Genomic DNA, 20,329 nt, shown 5'->3' on the forward strand with positions numbered 1-20,329 from the left:
TTATTCATTCATTCATTCTTGTCTTTCTTATTATCCGGACAAAGCTTAATGTAGCCTATTCATAATAAGAATGCACAGTACTTCTGACTGCATTTAGACACTTTTACAAGGTCATTTGTACGGTACAACGCTAAAATAAACCGTAGACCTACTAAACTGAGTTTATTAAGCTTCATAAAAAGATGTTTTACGTTACAGCTGTCATTTCCATATACGTTAACTGTATGGCGGATTTATGGTCCTTTCCTTTTGGAAGTCACTTTGATATTAAGTTGCTTTTTTGCACCCCTTATCAGTTACATTTAGCAATTTTATTGAGCAGTTCCTACATTTTTGTAAGTATTAAACCCTATCTTTCCATTGACATGTGTAGCTTTAGCTCTTGCAGGCAAATCAATTCTAATAGCAAGAGCCCCGTCCACTGGGTATGTCCGAATAGTGGAAAATAATATTGTTCTAGTAGGCATATTAACATATTTGGCAAACATGTGCAATTGATGCTTGTACCTGCAATTCACAGAAAATGTCTTGTCTCACATAGTCAGTATTGGTTTCTGTAAAATAACTTTTTGTTTTGTGACTAATGTAGCCGTAGCCCTTGGTCTGTGTTTGCCCCAAAAAGTAAATTCACTCATTTAACAAAATATGGTTGGGGGAGAGGTGGCGGGGGCCAACTATACTAGCCAAACACTGACATTCAGAAGACAACAGAAAACTTAATTATGTAAGTCTCTTAATAAACCCACTATTGTACCTATTTTTTAAACTACGGTTTTTCGTAGATGAGATTGGGTAAATCTCTAAAGCTTTTTTTCATTAACTAAACCACGCAGCTATGCACAGCGCGGTACACGTGGACAAAGGGCGAAATTCCAGCACCTGTGTCATTTTTTCTGTACAAAAAGCCTTGTGTTGCATGTAATTATTAAAATATGACTTTATTTGAGTGTAGATCATGCCTATCGATTTTACACATAATACTATTTCCAAGACTAACCAGTGTTAGCACACTTGAATATGTGATCTAAATTAGCACATTTAGGTATACATGTGTTAATTCAGGGGTATGTATGAAGATTAGGCCTACTTTAAGCCTAGTAAATGTACAACTAGTCTATTATTATTTCATGTGAGTCCTAATTAAAACGAAGTGGGTTTTGGTCTATAATGTGTTAAGAAAATAATACACATAAAGTATCATGCTAATATTTAATAAAATGTTTTAAATTATTGACAAAATTCAATCAATGTAATGCACGCTTTCCTCGAAAAATTATTTAACCCTCCTGTTCTGTTCATTTTTTAGGTACAGCAAAATGTTCCCGGGTGATATAAACATACAGGGGGGGTTTGCAAATACATGAAATGAACCATTTTCATTTAGAATGTTGATTACACTAATTAAGGCCAGTAGAAGAAGTTTCATACTGAAAAAATAATTTTAAGTATTTTTCCTAGATTTTCAAACTTTAAAAAGGGTCAATTTGACCCGCAACATAACAGGAGGGTTAATTACGCAAATATACCTATTTGATTGTACAACAGCGTCTCATTTATAACTTTACAAGAATATATATATATCAAACATAATTTTAGATAATGTTTATATATTGATAAATACCGCTGCTCATAAGCGCAAAGAACAACCAGTTAATAAGTAGGGTATAAGGTATCGAATAACAGTTTAAAGCGTATATGATTGTTTGAATCATATAAGTGTTTCAAATTGAGTAATGCTAATTTATAATTCATTAAAAAGTTTTGTTTGATAGTTGTAGAACACATTAGCGGCTACAACTTGATCTTTATTTGTAAAATATACCGTCATACATTTGGTCAATAATAATAATAATAATAATAATAATAATAATAATAATAATAATACCTTAATTATAATTGTGCGTTATAAGTTACAAACAGATTAGCCTACTACATGGCATTTGTACAAAATATGTTTGCTCAGCCTTTTCAGAATATGAATAAGTAGATACAGCTACTTCCAAAGTAATGATTAATTGTTGTGAAAGTATTTTTCATTTTCAAAATTAAACATTTTAGTAGGTATTTATAATTTCTAAAGATCAAGTAGCTTAGTTAATTGATGCTACGTTTGGCGTCCACTATTCCATTTGCGGCTAAGGATTTTCTTTCTTATTTTATTGTCAACCAGTTTCATCATGAAACAGGCCAGGTGCATTTTTCTCCAGTAGCACTACTTGAAACGGTGCGTACCTTCCTCAGAGGAGGTTAAAGGTCCGTCCAAGTGCACCAAGTATGTGATAGGCCTCTTGAAGACCTTTTTCCTCCACACAAGTTTTCATTCACATGCAATTAATGTAGCTTAATGGACGAAATGATTCTAATAGGTTGCAAAAAAACACCAGAGATGGCAGAACACGAGTAGAAATTGGGTCGTTTCAATAATCCTGGAGTTCACTAGGTGTAGAACGCAAGGCGGACAAGGCGGATTACGAAAAACTTCCAAAATCTCTCCACAATTTATTGAACTGTTTTTAAAATTTTTATTCATTGATTTTTTTTTTTTTTTTTTACAGCGACGGACTTTGGGGTGGTAGTAATAACCTGTTTAATAAGTAGCGTGTTAGTATAAGTCACCAGAGCATACGTCCTATCCGATGTCATTCATTAAGGACATTTATATTTTGGTTGAAATTTAAGCGTCAAAGGGAGTGGATAATGTGGATTTCGGACTTGCCTACAATTCTGTAAGTATCTGGATTTCTAAGACATTTTGATAAACATAAAAATGAACTACATGCATATTGATGTTTAGGGACCATATTTACGTATTATAAAAAGTAAGTGTATACCTCCAAATGGTCTTTCTGGCCGTAGGCCCACACGAGTAAGTAGCCAACGCAGTGAAAATGTATGTTTATGTTTTGTTTATATTTTACTTAATGAGCGTAGGGGTAATATTTCTGTGACACAAACCGTATTGAGCAAACAGTAAAATTAGCAGAGTAAGAGATTTTGCAAGCGTTTAAATCACTGAACAATGAGTAAACTATACACTTGAAGTGTATCTAACAATCCGCCATTGTTCAGGTGTGAATAACTGTGAAAAATATGATAACAAAATAAAATTATTTGTGCCAAACGCCATCGTTTATAAATGATGTGAAAAATATTGCGTTCCAAGAACAGAATTTCAGTGAATAACAAAAGTGAAGTTTACAGTATTAGTATTGAGCGGTTGTTCTTTGCCCAAGTGAGTATTGTCATAAAAATTAAATAAAAAAACTAAAGTGTTTGTTTGTGAAACAGAATTTAGATATGAATAATTTATAGAATGGATATCAGGCAGCAAGTTTCCTCAATAAGCGTTTTCAGGAAGCACGACTTAAGGTAAACCCCTAAAAAAATAGGTGCCGTTGTGCACCAGTTCATATTTTAAAAAGGAAGTGCTCTTTCTAGTACAAACTTTTGGAAGCATGTGACATGAAAAACGACGTTAATTTCAGCTGTTCTGCTAATTATTTAATGTTTAGAAAATCACCATTTTGAGGGGGGAAATATAATGAACCGCAATGCATTTGAGATCACGTTAGTGTCATCTCACTCTTCCATAAGTTTTATCCTCAGAACCAGTAGTTTCACTTTTTCCATATGCGGTTATGTCTATCACCGATATATGGTCTTTTTCTGGGGTGAAGAGCATGCGTGGCTATCCGGTACTTAATTGATTGGTAATCAGATATTATTCTTTATGATGTTGATTTTGAGTAACAACAACAAGAACAAGAGCAACAACAGGAACAACAACATCCAGAACAATTTTAGGGAACATGTGGTTTTACAGTTTGCGACTGTGGCGTGTGATTGGGTATAATTAAACATTTCAACAGCAAGGGCGCGTAAACATTGCTGCCGATGAGACTGTGTTCATGACCTAGTCGTGTTTCCTTCGTTACACCCCCCAGGTCCCGAAGGTATTCCGATGGCAAAATGTCCCTGCCAATCTCATACCTGGTCTAATTGCCTTGATGGTAATTGTCTCCTGCTGATGAACTTAATAAACACACGTGCGCGCACACACAGCACACACACACACACACACACACACACACACACAAATAATTCGCCCTTAAGATGTCATTGTATGTGTATTCAATAATGACATTTTCTCTTAGGGAAAACAAAAGACTCAAAGAGTCTGGCAACTTTTGTTACTTCTGTATAAATAATTTCTGTGGTTACTAGGCATTTTTTTTTCTAATCTTGAAGAACCCCCATTTGGATTTAAGATACTTTGGACAAAAGCAGTTCCCTGCTACACTTCTGTAATAAAAGTGTGCAGCCAACAATCAGAAAATGAACTGCAAATGGCTCCTCTTCTGCAGTATGACACAGGGAGAGAGAACAAGGCAGTAATTCCCCCATAAGGCTTTAAAAATGCCTTTGCATTAGATCAGTGGTTCTTAACCTTGTTGGAGGCACCGAACCCCACCAGTTTCATATGCTCATTCACCGAACCCTACTGCCCACTAACTGCAGACTAGACTGAGGGGTGGACCTCTGCGGCGGAGGCTCCACCGAACCCCTGAGACCGACTCACCGAACCCCTAGGGTTCGACCGAACCCAGGTTAAGAACCACTGCATTAGATACATTAAAAATGCATTAGAAATTAGGACCAGCAGTGTAGTTTAGAACATGGTAACCAGACACAATTTGCAGTGAAATTAGATTACATTGGCCCATACGAATCTTCATGACATGACTTTATTTAAAATGTTAACATAATTTGTATCTGTTAAGCTTGGAACAAGTATGGACAGAAGTGCTACTAAATTTTCAGGACTGGATTCAAGTATTTGTCCTTAACGTAGATGTATAAATGCAATAATTAACACTTTTCTTTGCAAATAGAGTTTGTCAGGGAAAGATTTGCCAGCACTGAACGTGCCAAAACTGTGTTTGTGAAGAAAAACTAACATGAGCATTTGATCATGAGTCAAAGTTAAGGTCACATTCATTGAATCCAGGCATCTGTAGGCCCAGTAAACAATGTCTGAGATTTGTAAAGGGAGTGGTCAGCCAAATATTAATGCTAGGAAGTATATAACCTTTTCGCAACATAGACATGAAATACATTTTTAAAAAGTATCGTCTAACCTTCCTTGATACCTGTATAGTTTTATAGTCAAAGCCTCACCTACTTTTTCCCCCTAAGTTTCAGGTTATAAAAAAGGATTACTCAGCTTCAATTTTTTAATATAGGATTATAGGTAGCAGTGATTATTATGGTGAAATATAACCATGACCATGGCCGAATGTAGATATTGTTTTTGGGAAACAATACCCTCTCAATTTACTTTCTGTGCCATTTCACAATTCTACAATTTGTCACTGATATATTACCGGCCCTGAAGGATGAGTTTTAGGGTCCTGGATGTACTGAAAAGGCTGTTCATTTTAGGTCAGGACAAGAGTATTTTCATGTCTTATAATTAAGTTATTTAACTCATGCCTTCAGTACTAATACTATACAATTTCTCAATTGATATATTCATTGTAATATACACGGGTGATAAATTAAGGGAAAAAATAACATAGTGTCTTAGTAAGGTTTTGAGTCACCATGAGCAGCCAGAACAGTTTCAATGCATCTTGCCATAGATTCTACAAGTCTCTGGAGGGATGGAACACAATAAATATTCCCTCATTTAGTGTTTTGATGATGGTGGCATGAAAGCGCTGTCTAACACATTGGTCCAAAATCTCCCATAGGTGTACATCTGCGTTGAGATGTGGTGACAGTGAAGGCCACAGCATATGATTCCCATCAAAACCATTCAGTGACCCCGTGCCCTGTGGATGGGGATAATGTCATCCTGGAAGAAATCACTCTCATCAGGATAGAAATGTTTCATCATAGGATAATGGTGATCACTCAGAATAACTTTGTATTGATTTGCAGTGACCTTTCCCTCAAAGGGGACAAGTGGACCCAAACCATGCCAGGAAAATTTTTTCTACATCTCTGTAGACCTGTGGCTATGGTTTATGCACCACTGAACTCTCAAATGGGCATGATAAGGGGTTTATGCACTGCAACCCGACTATAAAATCCCTCTTCATGTAGTTGTCAACAGATTGTTCTTGCTGACACAGTCTGATTACGTCCTGCATTGGCATTTTGCCACCTGAGAAATCGTTGCTCTTCTGTTTTTCCTTATGTATTCAAACAAGTCACTTGAGATCAAAGTGCACATTCCCAGCTTTTATTTAAGGGTATTGTTACACACTTAAGTTTCACCATGTAGAAATTACAGCAGTTTTTATACATAGCCCCCATATTTCAGGGCACCATGATGTATGGGTACGTTAGTGTTATGTAAAAGAAAGTAGTCACATTTAGTACTTTGACACATATCCTTTGCATACAATGATTGCTTGAAGTCTGTGACCCATGGACATCATCAGGTGCTCAGTGTCTTTTCTGGTGATGCTTTACCAGGCCTGTACTGCAGCCATGTTCACATCTTCAGCTCCTGCTTGTTTCAGTGGCTAGTTGCCTTGTTTTCCCTTCAGCATATGAAACGCATGTTCAGTTTGATTCAGATCAGGTGAATGACTTGGTCAATATAGGAATTTCTAGTTTTTGGCTCTTAAAAAATCTGTTGCTTAAAGTTACAATCTCGAAGATTTCAGTTTCATTCTCTTTGGCGGTACCAATGGTGAGAAGCGGTAATTGCAGGTGTGTTTTTGGACCTCACTTCCCATAGATCCAACCGGATCCAATCAGTGTCGCCTGTGTGACGTCAGTAAGTTGGCACCTGGGCCACGCCAACTATTACACTTATTTACTGAATAAAAAATGGTTGTTATACAAGTAACATTATGTACATACTCATTCATTGTCTAACATTAGGCTAACTTAAGCTGTCTTTACACTGCCGAGCCGGGTTAAAATGCTGTAGCAGACCTGGGGTAGAATTAGTGATGATCAATTTCCACAAACGTTCTTTATCCACCTTTTGCTCGGTATGAACATTACACTGCAGAGAAGAATTTGCGGGATTCGCTGTGGCTCGTGCAATTATGTATCTCGTGCATCATCATCATGAATGATTGTTGTGTGATATTTTTGAAACAACTGCCTTGTTTCTGGTTTTGCTGGCGAAACTATTCGAGAATAAAGCTGAGCTGGGTGTTAAATTAGCAATCAGAATAAGAAGAATAAAACAAAAACAAAGGAGATTTCATCAAAAAAGGGCATCAAGGCTGAAGGAACATATGAGGAAGCGTAATAAAATAACAACGCTAATCCATACTGCCGTATTCTTTTATTTAGTTATCTCCGGCTTGACATCTTTACACAGAAATCAGATCCGGCTCTGCTCCACCTATACCCCGGCTTATATATTGATGAACTTGATGGCAATGTAAATAACGGTAACGTTAAGGCCAGTTAAGATCAATGATTCGCAACAAGACGAAACGGTTTTAGAATGTTGCAGAGAAAATTGCAGCGGTGTGAATTGGTTAGTTGCAGAGCCTCTGAAGCCGTTGCCTGGAGTCTCAGAAGACCCACCTTGTCAAATCACCAAGTGCAGTTTTAGAACGTTTACAATCAGACGTCTTGGAATTTTGCAAGTTGCATCCAGTCTTGTTGCGAATCATTGCTCTGAACTGGCCTTTAGTTTGCTACACTGAGAGACGGTTTGCGAGGTCGGTAGCGTTAGCTAGCGTTTTTTCTAATTGTTAGCTGACATTAGATTGTGTTAATTACATTAGCTAGCTAGCTAACGCAGCGTTACCTGATATGGGAGATGGACTGTGCACAACGTTGTCTAAACTAATGTTGCCTTTATTGACATGGTCCGGTAGCTAGTGTTAGCTGTGCAAATAGCTGTGTAATTTAGTAACGTTACATTGTCATCAAATGTAATACAAAATCTACATCAACAAATAATATGACCTCTCATGTTGCACAAAAACTTATTAGGGTTCCATAACCCCCCCACCTTTAACAGTAACAGACACCGGAAAAAACAATACGCCGCTCACACACAAATGAGTTGAAGAGCAAGCCTGTTGCGTTAGCTCCGCCTACCCTCTCTGGCGGACCAACCACTGATGGGTGATGGAAAACGCGTCACTATCGATGCGCCGCTTGTGATTTTTTCCCGGGAATGTCGCCACAGACACCCAGTTCTTTAATCATAAATTATAATAATAATAATAATATAAATTAATATAATAATATGCTCAATCACCATTGTGTTACCTAATTCAGCGATAAATAGTGACTTAACAGACATTTATTTTAATGAAAATCTTCAAGATTATTACTTTAAGCAGTATGTTTTATGTTAGGGCTTGTTGTGTTGCTGTAGCATGAAGCATTGTCCAATGAATTTGGAAGGCTTTGCTTACTTCTGCACACTTTAGAACTTATTCTCCTGTTGCTATCAGCAGGTACATCATCAATGAAGACATGTAAGCTAGTACTTGCCCAAAACATAACACCCCCACTACCGTGTTTCACAGATGAGGGGGTGCTTTGTATCTTGGGCCATTCCTTTTGGCCTCCACACTGTTGCTCATCATCACTCTGATACAAGTGAAACTTGTCTCATCTGTCCACAGGACTTTTTTCCAGGAATATGCAGGCTCTTTTAGGTACTTCTTGGCAAGCTCTGACTTGGCCACCTGATTTCTGCTGCTAACTAGTGGTTTGCGTCTTGAAATGTAGCCTCTGTAATTCTGTTCATGAAGAAGTCTTCTGCGGACTGGTGTCACTGAAATATCCACGCATGCCTCCTGAAGAGTGTTTCTGATCGGTCGTACAGGTGTTTGGGGGTTTTTGTTCATTACAATGATAATTCTTCGGTCATCAACTGTAGAAGCGTTCTTTAGCCTACCAGGCCCCTTGTGATTTCTGAACTCACCAGTGCTTTTTCTTTTTAACAATGTTCCAAACAGTTGATTTTGGTAAGCCTAAGGTTTAGCCTATGACTTTGACGCTATGACTATGACTCCTTGACTTTCATTGGCACAATTCTGGTCCTGTGACAAATGCCAATAACATACTCAAAATTGAATCAAAAGCATAGAATCAAGAATGCAGTCTAGATACTGAAAGCTATACTACTACTACTACTACTATACATTTAAAACTAATGTTTATGTTAGCTAGTAGTCATGGTAGTAGGGGAGGGCAGGGCACGTTGGACCGCGAGGCACATTGAAACACGGGATTTTTCGGAGATACGCTGCAACAACATGGACGTATTTTTGTGAACACATCTCTCTATGTGACTTCCACCAATCCTGAAGACGGCGGGATTATTTGAAACCATCAAGACTATTTATTCACGATTGTCTATTTTTACCCCATGTAAGTAAATTTTTTTAACTGAAGTGTTTTTTTTAACTTCTACTTTTTGTATATTTGTCACAAAATCCAAACATATATAATTTAAATCGCTATTGTAGTGGCTACAAGATGGGATAGTTTTTGTGTTTCATGTTACATAGCACTGAGTGACAGCTAGCCAAATATGCGGTCTCCAGTAGGCGGGGCACGTTGGAACGCTGTGTACCAACGTGCCCCGCCTTCAATGAACAAGAGCGCATAGCAAGTTTTCTTTGCTTTTATTCACAGTATGAGAAATAGGCAACATAAAACTGACAGAGGAGTGGCCAGGGAGGTACTTGAGCTAGCAGCCAGAGATGTGGAGAAAGGGATGGCAGTTTGTGGAGTTGGGCTCACAAAGCCTGCACTGAGGGCTATAAGCACTATGTGTGCCACAATGTGATGCCAAAAGTTAATATAATAATAAAACAACTATATTGATGGTATGAACAAATGAAAGAAAATGTCACAAATTTAGTTAAGATTCTTCACACATATATTAGAACATGGCTTCACATAGCACTAGATATCACTCAGTTTCAAGTGATTGAATCACATTGTATATGCATGGTGTAACAGCATGTAACAACAACCTTTTCAAAATTAAACATGATCATTTTGGATAACGCGGCTCAGTTCTTTGTCTTCTCCGCATATTCAACGCATTTCATCAAAATGGTCATCATAATTATTCACCTTTGACCCGGGTCACCGGTTTTACTCCCTTCATTGTTATATACAATATAAATACATGAAAGTCTATAAATAATACATGCAGGTGCGAAAGAAAACATGTTTGTATCACACAACACGTAATTGTAAGAAGATAATGTTGTTTGCATACGTTTTTAAGGTAATGTACAACACTGTTCCAACGTGCCCCACTACTTGTTCCAATGTGCCCTACCCTTTCACATCCGCCACTTTCGGCAAAACTGTAAGAAACTGGTAAGTGCTGGAAATCTAGTTTTGGTGTCTATTTGTAGCTAACAGACATATGTACACATGTATAGGAAACATAGTAATAAAACCCAAATCATTTTAAAATAAATAAGCTTAATTAAAAAAGTGTTCCAACGTGACCCCCCTCCCCTACTAGTAGTAGTAATGAAATCACAAATGCAATCTGATTTCCAGTTGCAGTGCATAAGAATTGGATAAATCTTATAATCTACATAATCCCCTATTTGCAGTCCCTGTTTCAGACAGTCTGTCACACCAAGCACTAAATGCATCAATATTTAATTTCCAGACGGTTCTCACAATGACATATAAAAAACTTAATCGAGTGTGGCTTCACTCCTGGAATGTTGGCAAATATCAGATGCTATCTAGCACAAGTGTTTCCTGATGTGCAGGTAACATTCACTCAATGCCAGGAACTCAATTTTGCATGTTTTCACACACCAGGCAAGAGACACAGTTGCCTAATCGAGAGTTTCGAAGTACTTTCAACACCCGGCTCGCGCATTATGTCGAGATGAAGAAAACTTTTAAATGGACTCAATACCCGCACAATAAAGGTGAACAAACCTTGAATTTCAATGAGATGTTTTTTTTACCTGTATGTTATTTGTTCAGCTTCCATGTAGCTTTTATCAGATAAACTACATATTGTGGCTGTATTTCAAGGAATCAAAGGTCAGGCAATATAATTACGCAACGCTACAAAAAGAGAAGCTCGATGTTTTAACCTCTATTAATCTGATGGTGCAGTCACCAACATGCATTATCATATTTGTTGATTAAACAACGATGAAAATACATTTAGAAAAAAAAAAGTTTCCAGTGGTTATTTTGGTGTTTAGTATTTTTCCTAGGCTAACAGTAAGCACTGGACTGGTAGCTCTTTTATCATTATAAATTATCATTATAAAATCATGTTTAGGATAAAAAATATGATTTTCTTTTCTGCCCTTTTGTATTCACGTGTAATATTTATCATTGCTTTGACTGCCATTCTTGTAATGATGTGTAGGAGTGCAAAAAAAAGTGTAATATATGTTTACAACAGCAGTGACAATATTGAAGAGGCACACGTGAAAAGAAAATTGTATGCCTGTAACTTAATTGTAATGGTAAATATTCAAGCTTTTCAGTTCCTAGAAACACTATATGGCCAAAAGTATGTGGACACCTGACATGCAACATCTTGTCCAAAATTATGGGCATTAATGGGGCTGGTCCACCCTTTTCTGCTATAACAATATCCACACTTCTTGGAAGGTTTTATACTAGATGTTGGAGCATTGCTGCAGGGATTTTCCTCCATTCAGCTAGAAGAGAATTATAAAAGTCAGGCACTTCTTGGACGATGAGGCCTGGCTTTCCAGTTCATCCCAAAGGTGTTGGCTGGGGTTGAGGTCAGGGTTGATTCTCAACAAAACTATTTCTATATGGACTTTGCTGCATGCCCAGGGTCATTGTCATACTTAAACAGGGAAGGGCCATCTCCATACCTTTGTTCATATAGTGTATATACAGAATTGTTCATTTTAGAAATTGGCCATCATTATTCCCAGATTCTACTTTTGTCAGCTTTTGGAAGGCTTTAGGAGAAAGGCAGACATTAAATTCCCCATCATGCTGTATCTGTTTTTACTTTATAAACAGGACGTGAAGATGAAAAAACTGGAGACAATGAAAACTACAATGGCAGTTACTTCCAGACAACATCTCTAAATTTGTGTTTAACATAACAATATGTTTTACTGGATCAAAAAACAGGTGCTTTAGCCAGATCCACCTTGGTAGACCTTTCGGGAAGAGTGTGAAGAGAGACATTTTGTGAACCCCATTATGATGCTATAATGTACTATCAGTCATTTACTTGTCAGGACCAATCAAAATAATTTACTCTCCATAGCAAAGCACAATAATTGTTTGAATCAGACAGCACTATTCTTCCATCACTATGCAGAACCACCCACGCCACTGCAAGCAGCACACCATCCCCATTCGTGGCATAGGACCCCTCTGGTAAACAATCCCCTAAACAGGAAATGGTGAACCAGGTGTTGAGTGGTATGTCACAACTGTGCTTGTTTACGGGTCATCAGCTTGGTACCAATGAAATATTATCAGTTCAAGGGTACTGGTCTGTATTAACTCCTAAGGTGCTCCTGCTCCTGTAATGCCATATCCCCTGACCTGGACTGGTGGTAGTCCTCACTCCTTGTGGTATTTGGGGATCTTCTTTTTATAACCCAGTGATTAAGCCATCAAAGACAACAATACAATGAGCTCATCTCTTCCATTACATTTCTGGACACCAATCTGTGAGCATTACCCGCCCAATAAGATTTGTTTCAAAAAATTAAAAAAAGGTAATTACATGGATGTTTTGTTTGTGTATTATAGATGCTTTGGATACTTGTTTTGATGGCATTTCAATATTTCAATGAAAAGTAGTTTTTAAAAAGTCATGCAAAAATCATTTCAATATGAAGCAAAAAAGTATTTTATCCATTATTCAACAATTCATAGATAAAGTATGATGACATTTATACTGACTCAAAGTTGAAACATAGCATAACCTGCTTATCTGCATTGTCCATTACATATTTCAACTTTGGCAGCGGATCTAGAGAGACTAGTGCATGACACTGACTGGGGTAGCCCTTCTCCTGATGAGCAGTGGTTGGGTTCGGTCAATCAGAGATTATACTGAAACGCTACGAACCAATGAATTAGAAACTCAAAATTGGATCTCTGTCCAGTTGCAAAACATACTTAGTTAAATTATGCTACTTTTCTGACACATTTCAGTATCTGATAGTGAAAATTTTTGACAGATATATTCTTTCTTCACCTTTATCTGAAAGATTAAAAAACAATACTTGGTAGGGTTGATAACTGTATATTTTATTTGTATTCATTTGACATCCACATGCCCATTGGCACATTCATTTTCTGGAATTTGAGCTAACCTTACCATATCTTGGAAAAAGTTTGCCCTTGAATGTCCATACCTCTAATAAATGGGCACAACAGTCTCCACCTGTTTCCTACAACATCTCCTACAACAAAGGTGGACCCTCTGTTACCAAACCTGGGATATGTTTTATTCATCTAGCTAGAATGTCTGTAGCTGTGTATCTAGGGAGTTATCTGAGCTAACTGGCCTCTGGTAGTACACAGTGAAATATTGCTCTCACAGAAACTATTTTAGTGTAGCTGGCATGTCATGATAAAAAGTTACCAACTATTAGTGAGATAGTGAGGTAACAGATAAAAATAGCTAATGACCATTTATCAGAGCAACTACCCTCAGGGAAAACCAGGTTTTGAATGTACTTTCAGTTTTTATATAGGTTTGGCAGGATGCATACCACAGTGAAACAAATCATATCCAGGGAGAGAAGCAATGAGGTGTATATCTCTTCCATAATGATGACATACCTATCAGGAGATATGGGTATGTTACAACTGAGCTTATTTTTGGGCTGTGCAGAGATGCCATAATTTGTATCTATATTTGTATTTGTTCAACTGATAAAAGTATGTAATTTTTTTTTTTTTTTGGATAGAATCCAAAAGTGGTTGTGGTTGATACCAGGAGTAACAAAAAAAGTCAAGAGGAACTCATTTCCAGCTTCACATCCACTATCATTGATTTCCATCACATACTAAGACAAAATAATATATCTTCTTGCAATAAACAATATTGTATATAGCATCTTCTTAATAATGGTCCAAACAGTTGATTTCGGTTAGCGTAAGGTTTAGCTTATGCTGGTCTTTGAATTTTTTTTTTTTTTCTCAGCCTCATAATGGCTTCCTTGACTTTCATTAGCACAACTCTGGTCCTCATGTTGACAAACACCAATAACAGACACCAAAGGCAATCAAAAGGCTAGAATCAAAATTAGATACTGAAAGCTAAGGAAGCCCTAAGGAAGCAATTGAACACACCCGACTAATCAGAAACACCCGTGAAGCCATTTGTCCCAAACATTATGATGCCCTGAAATAGGGGACTATTCATAAAAAAGTGCTGTAATTTGTACATGGTGGAACCAAAATGTATAAAAAAATACCCTTAAATAAAAGCTGAGAATGTGCACTTTAACCACATGTGAAGTCTTTGATTACAAATCTAAAATTGTGGAGTACAGGGCCAACTCAAGAAAAAAAATGTCTTTGTCTCAAACATTATGGACCTCACTGCGTATACATACATAACTTCTCTGCTAACGGGGAGTGCCTATAGCAATTATGTACTGAGAAGGCTATTACTGAATAGAAAATAAATACAGTACATGAAGGACAGACATTTGACAAATCAAAGATAGATTACACAGGCTGATTGCATCTGTGTCTTCATGCTTGGCAGGTTAGTTTAGGTTTTCAGTGACAAATTAGTAAGGCTGTCAAAAGTGCCATGAAATTGAGTTTGAATATTAGCTTTTGTAATTAGTTACAGTTTGAATATATTCGAATATCATTTGCCTGTAATTCACAAAAATAAGCCGCTTATTGTCGGGCGCAATGTGCACGTGACGCTCTCTCTAAACTGGCCTGCACGTTATTTTCCACCAGCGGGCAGTAGAATAGAGGACATCGGTGAACTTTCATTACTACATCTGGGGCCTCATTTACAAAACGTATTTTAGATCAACTGTGTAGGTATCTGAGTCACCTACACGCTATTTAGGTGAGGGCTAGCAGAGAAGCAGCTGCTTGAAGCTTTGATGCTGACTTCCTGACTTAATTATCGATAAAGAAACGCGTGTTTTGAAAATGTAAATGACAGCAGTCATAGGAAACGAGGCTATACAACAACAAACGCTCAAGGTACTGTAGCTCCATCCCAACCAGACATGGATAACGCACACAGTCAACTCTTTCCCGGGCTCGACACGTACATGCCAGAACTGTGACCCTCTCACTCCCACTTCCTACTCTCCTCATCTTATAAGGGCTGTGGTAGCTCTGAAAATGTGATAGCAGAAGACCGCAGAACCATACAAACTTGCGCTATTACTTTGGCATTGTTTATAACAGAAAATATATTTATTATTTGTTCTGATGTCATTATTTTTACATTTTCATATAATGTATTTCATATTTGAGCACACTCCTAGCCTATGCATAGGGTGAAAACAACCGGTAGGTTTTTATGGAGCTTGCACTGTATAATGGTTTGAAAAAAGGGGTAGGTTTTGATGGAACTTATATATAGGTTGAAAAAATGAATAGGTTTTGTAGGAGCTTATATATGGATGAAAAATAAGAATTAGTTTAGAGGCCTTGTAGAAAATGTCAATCAGCTGTTCATTCTCCTGCTGCGCTTACCACATTTGTAGTTGTTTTTTGCAAAGTGTCTTTCTAATGGTGTATCTGTTGAGGGTTTTAAAAAAATAAAATTCAACTGAATTGAACAGTGTTCAGGTTTCTGTAAGTTATTTCTGTTCATCGGCAATGCACAGCACCAAATACCAAATATGTTATTATTATTATTATTATTATTATTATTATTATTATTACCATTGTAGAGTAAGCGGGTGTCATTTCTTCACTCAATGACTCTTTAAATACTCCATTGTATTTTACATGCATTGCAAAACTTTTCTAGGCTGAATTAATAGCTTTACAGATTGTGTCATCGTCTTTTTCAAAATCCATATTCTATACCCTTTCAGCACCCAGAGCTGGGGTGCTCCTTCTAACAATGCACTTAACTCAAGCTGCCTGATGTTTCAGGATGGGCTATTTCAAGTTTAGCACACTAGCTATGATGCATCTTTTCGTCATCATAAAAGTTCCATCCCTCTGGAAGCGAGAGTCCGAGGTTACCTCAGGCCTTTCTATAAACCGTACGGTTCATAAGATCGACAACTTTATAGATATACGTGAGCATTAAGATTAAAGTAGCCTTTAAAAAATTGGACAAAGACAGACTTAGAGAAGGTTTCCTTTCACTATTTTTCAAGTTTGTTTTTTAATGTTGTAAGATTGGGGTGTTATTCATTACCAGGTGTTCAAATGTATTTTTGTGTTGTTCCTGGATTTCACAGGACTTTACCTGTCTTTGCTTTTTAGTGTGTGTTACGGCTGGCTTCTTCTGAAAAAAATTATAATAATCTAAATGTCCAAGTGTGGGCCCCAAAGAGGCTAACACCCTAATGAAACATTTCAAAAGAACAAAACAGACCTTTAAAGTAGCAGTCATATTGTTGTACTGGTTTCTGTTTTGTCTACTAGTGGGAAAACTGAAGGAATTGTTGTTACCTTCGGGGAGCTTGTGACTTCACAATCATTCTGTAAGTAAATGAATGAGTGAGGGACATTATCTTTTCTAGATTTGCTAGGGTTCTGTCAAGAATATGACTATTGTTGGGCTCACAGTACCCTTCTTGAAAAGGGGAGAAGCAGAACAACATATCTATACACAAACATAAACGCACTCACAGAAACACACACGCACACGCACGCACGCTTGTGTGCACGCTCAGATGCTCGCAACCGGAACATGCATGCTCTATTTCTATTTGCAGACTCTTTTTTTTGGAAATCAACAAAAAATATGTTAAGGACACTGAATGAGCTGTCCAAAAAGCATGCAGCCACAGGACAAACCTACCTGAATACAGAAACAGCTCTCTCAGTCTCAAGAGTGCCAACAAATTATAACGGTAAACAATGTAAGCTGAGTGCACAGAGCCAGTTTTTCTCATTTTGGCACATTTCTAACCATTACCTATGCTCATCTCAGGTACCACGCAAGCTTGTCACAGCTCTCCAACATGGCAGCTGAAAAAGGAATAACATTTACGATAGCATTTACAGGTAAGTGATCCGTTGCCACGTGTGAGAAAATCATTAAGATCAGCAGTTAATCACTCAACCCTGCACGCCACTACCGTACTTCCCACAGGAGCCTGCACAATGAACTCTCTGTAATCGGAGAAATTCAAAGGCTGAGGCATTCAGCAGTTCTTCAGATCACTATTTAAATGCTCAACATATTTCAAAGGTTGATCAAGGTAGATAATCGCTGGCTTTATACCAAACACCCTGAAGATCAGGTCAACTGTACTTTTTTTGTCACCAAGTCCATGACCTGATTTTCCATGTCTTATATCTGCTGTTTTTAACAGCAGTTTGTTAGCATTTTAAGGCCCATTGACACCAAATGCATTTCTTAAACAGCATATAGGTGGATGGGATGGAGGCACATGCTGAAACCGACACCACATTTCTGAGTTAATGGGAAGACCTCATTATCATCACAACAACAATAGATGAGAGAGGAAAGTGATGGACCAGGTGTTCGATGGACTGCACTGTTCATATGCAGCAAGCATTATCCTCACAGTCTTGTGAACCACATCTTTGAGGCCAGTTATCCATTAGCATGTGTGGGTAAGGTCCTTATGATCCCTGGGAGATGGAGAAATGCAAGCATTTTCTAATACATTTGGAATTCAAATTTTTACTTTTTTTTTTTTTACCAATTCGGTCTGTCTGATTATATTGGTAAGGCTCTGAAAATGCCCCCATGCCAATTCTCCCCCCCCCCCCCATAGGCCAGCAAGTTGAACTGCACAGTCGCCGTATGGGAAGAGTGTGTTCTGCTCACAGCCAGCACAGGCAAAGCAGGCGGGAGATTCACGATGAGCCGGAGGACACCCCGCAGACTGAAAGCCTCCCTCCAGAGCAGCGCTGTAGCGAACCGCGCGACACCCCGTGGGGCTTCCAGCAACAGTCAGCGCCGGGAGAGCGCTGGTCCGACACCAGCCCGCAGGCCGCGGTCCGCACACTGCAGCCTCCAGCCGGCCACTCAGTCGGCCAGCGATTCCCGCTATTGTTGACAAACCCTCAACGGCTCCATCTTGGCTGCAGCCGCTGGCTTTGTCCTCCTGATAAGCTTGCGCCGCCCCACCCCCCCCCCCCCCCCACCCCCCCCCGCCCACCTCGACCTGAACAGGGCCTCATCAAAAGCATTTCGAGAGTGCCACGGCGGACAAAGCAACAAAGCCAGGCGGACGACTGACCGCACTGGTGAACTGAATGGGCCCCCGGAGCTACGCGAGGCGCATTTAAAAAAGCACGAGAACGCGGGACGCCTTCCCCCATCCTGCCTCGTCACGAGCAGAGAAAACGGAACGCGAGTGTCGATAAACGACAGCCCCCGGGAAAGATCGTTCACAAGAAGTTGACACACGGTAGCGACGACGAGCCCCGCACGTCAGCCAGGAGGTTCGGTTTCATCGCTGTGCGTCATCCTTTCCCAAATCTCTGGTTCTCTCTGAAACAATCATAAATCCCAAAAAAATGCATTAAACTTAGCATTTAGCAAAGTTTCAGCAAATAAGCACAGTATACTATACCCATAATCAGTTGTGGGCCATCACAATGGCATGACTGCAATATAACACAAAAGGTAGACAGGATTGAATTTATTGCATATTCCAAAGCCAAGAACCAAAACCAACAACCAAATCTGTGTTAATGAATTAATACCTAGCCATTATATTTTAAATTGAATTTAAATTATTTTACATTTTTTAACTATTTTGTCAATACTTACGTTTCTTTGACGGTACAGTTACTTATTTTCTAAATGGGCGAAATGTCGATACATTTTTCATATAGCGCATTCACACAATATTTCTTTGCATTGCTCCTTGAGAACAGTTGAGAAGCAGCGAAATATTATTTTGCTACAGAAAGACAAAGAAGACGCACGCCGTGCGACGGCCTCGCCATACGAGACTTCTGCACCTGCCGCGGCGAGGAACGCACTCGCGCGTGATCCCGAGGAAGCGTGACTAACCTCTCACGGCGGCGAGCGCAGGAGACAATGTACAGCTGAACACAGACAAACAGCCGGCGCCGAAAGCGTAATGGCGGCTCGCACCTCATTGTGATTCAAATGCGGGCCCAGATAAGCATTCAGAAATATACATACTAATAAAGAAATGCTATCAATGGCTAGTTGCTTGGTAGGAAATCTGCACTTAGTTTTATTGCAAAAATAAATGAGCTGTTTATTGAAACACCTTCCTTAAAAGGGATTCAATTTGAAACGCACAATAGACAGATAATTAAAGAGGTACTTAAGTAAAACCATGCATATTTATAGGTTTTTATGTCCGTCTTAACAAAGTGGGCATAAAAAATATTATAATTTGTAAATAAATAATATGATTTAGGGGAAGAGCCGTAATTCAGAACGGAATTGTGGTAATACACCGCAGGGGAATGACATGTAACTCTGGTACAGTCTTTAATTCAGTGCATTAGAGATGTATCGAAGGCCAACATGAACTTGCACAGATATTAGACCACTGCAGTAATAAGTTGTTATTCTTAAAAAAATATGTAAATGGTTCATGATATTAAAATCAATTCAAATCACTAATGTGTTAATGTGGTAATGCCCATTTAAATATTTAATGTTCAGAAAAAAGGATAAGTGTAAAATTGTGCCTATACATTCAGTGCACCCTTGAAAACCTGAGCAATAAAGATAATAAACGACATAGGTAATGATCTGTATTTTCTAAAAAATGTAGGAAAGTCATTTTAACAAGAAAACAAATTTTTAACAGGCAATAGTTTTATTTCCCAAAAATATAGGTCTCACTATCATTGGCACTGCTGCTTCTGGGATGTACAGTATCGCTATCAGAAGATACAAAACAGTTTCCTAACATCCACATCCTGCACATCCTGAACATCCTTTTCAAAATGAGCATCCGTCTTCCTATGCCAAACTCCCTATGCCAAACCTGCTACTGGTGTGCATAGCCAAAAAGTTACATTTTGCTGTCATTTGACCATAAAACCCTGTTCCTGTTGAAGCTCCAATGCTGTGGTTGTATGGGATGTTATGGTCATATAGATCCTGGAATGACAATTAGGCCGATAGTAAACTTCCAAAAAGGTTAGGAATACATTTATATAGTATACATTGTAGACAAATGAACAAAAT

The 20,329-nt window shown here is 38.3% G+C and overlaps 1 protein-coding gene across 1 annotated transcript; it reads left to right on the forward strand.

Annotated features, from left to right (window-relative positions):
* The first annotated feature begins 2,498 nt into the window (after window positions 1-2,498).
* LOC118209417 (sal-like protein 2) lies at window positions 2,499-18,385 on the forward strand. Its single transcript, XM_035384702.1, has 3 exons — window positions 2,499-2,726; window positions 17,105-17,178; window positions 17,919-18,385. Exons 1-3 carry the CDS (start codon window positions 2,698-2,700, stop codon window positions 18,383-18,385), a joined length of 570 nt encoding a protein of 189 aa, XP_035240593.1. The 5' UTR covers window positions 2,499-2,697.
* Window positions 18,386-20,329: the final 1,944 nt, after the last annotated feature.

Source organism: Anguilla anguilla, chromosome 1 (genome assembly GCF_013347855.1).
Source record: "Anguilla anguilla isolate fAngAng1 chromosome 1, fAngAng1.pri, whole genome shotgun sequence".
Lineage (NCBI taxonomy): Eukaryota > Metazoa > Chordata > Actinopteri > Anguilliformes > Anguillidae > Anguilla > Anguilla anguilla.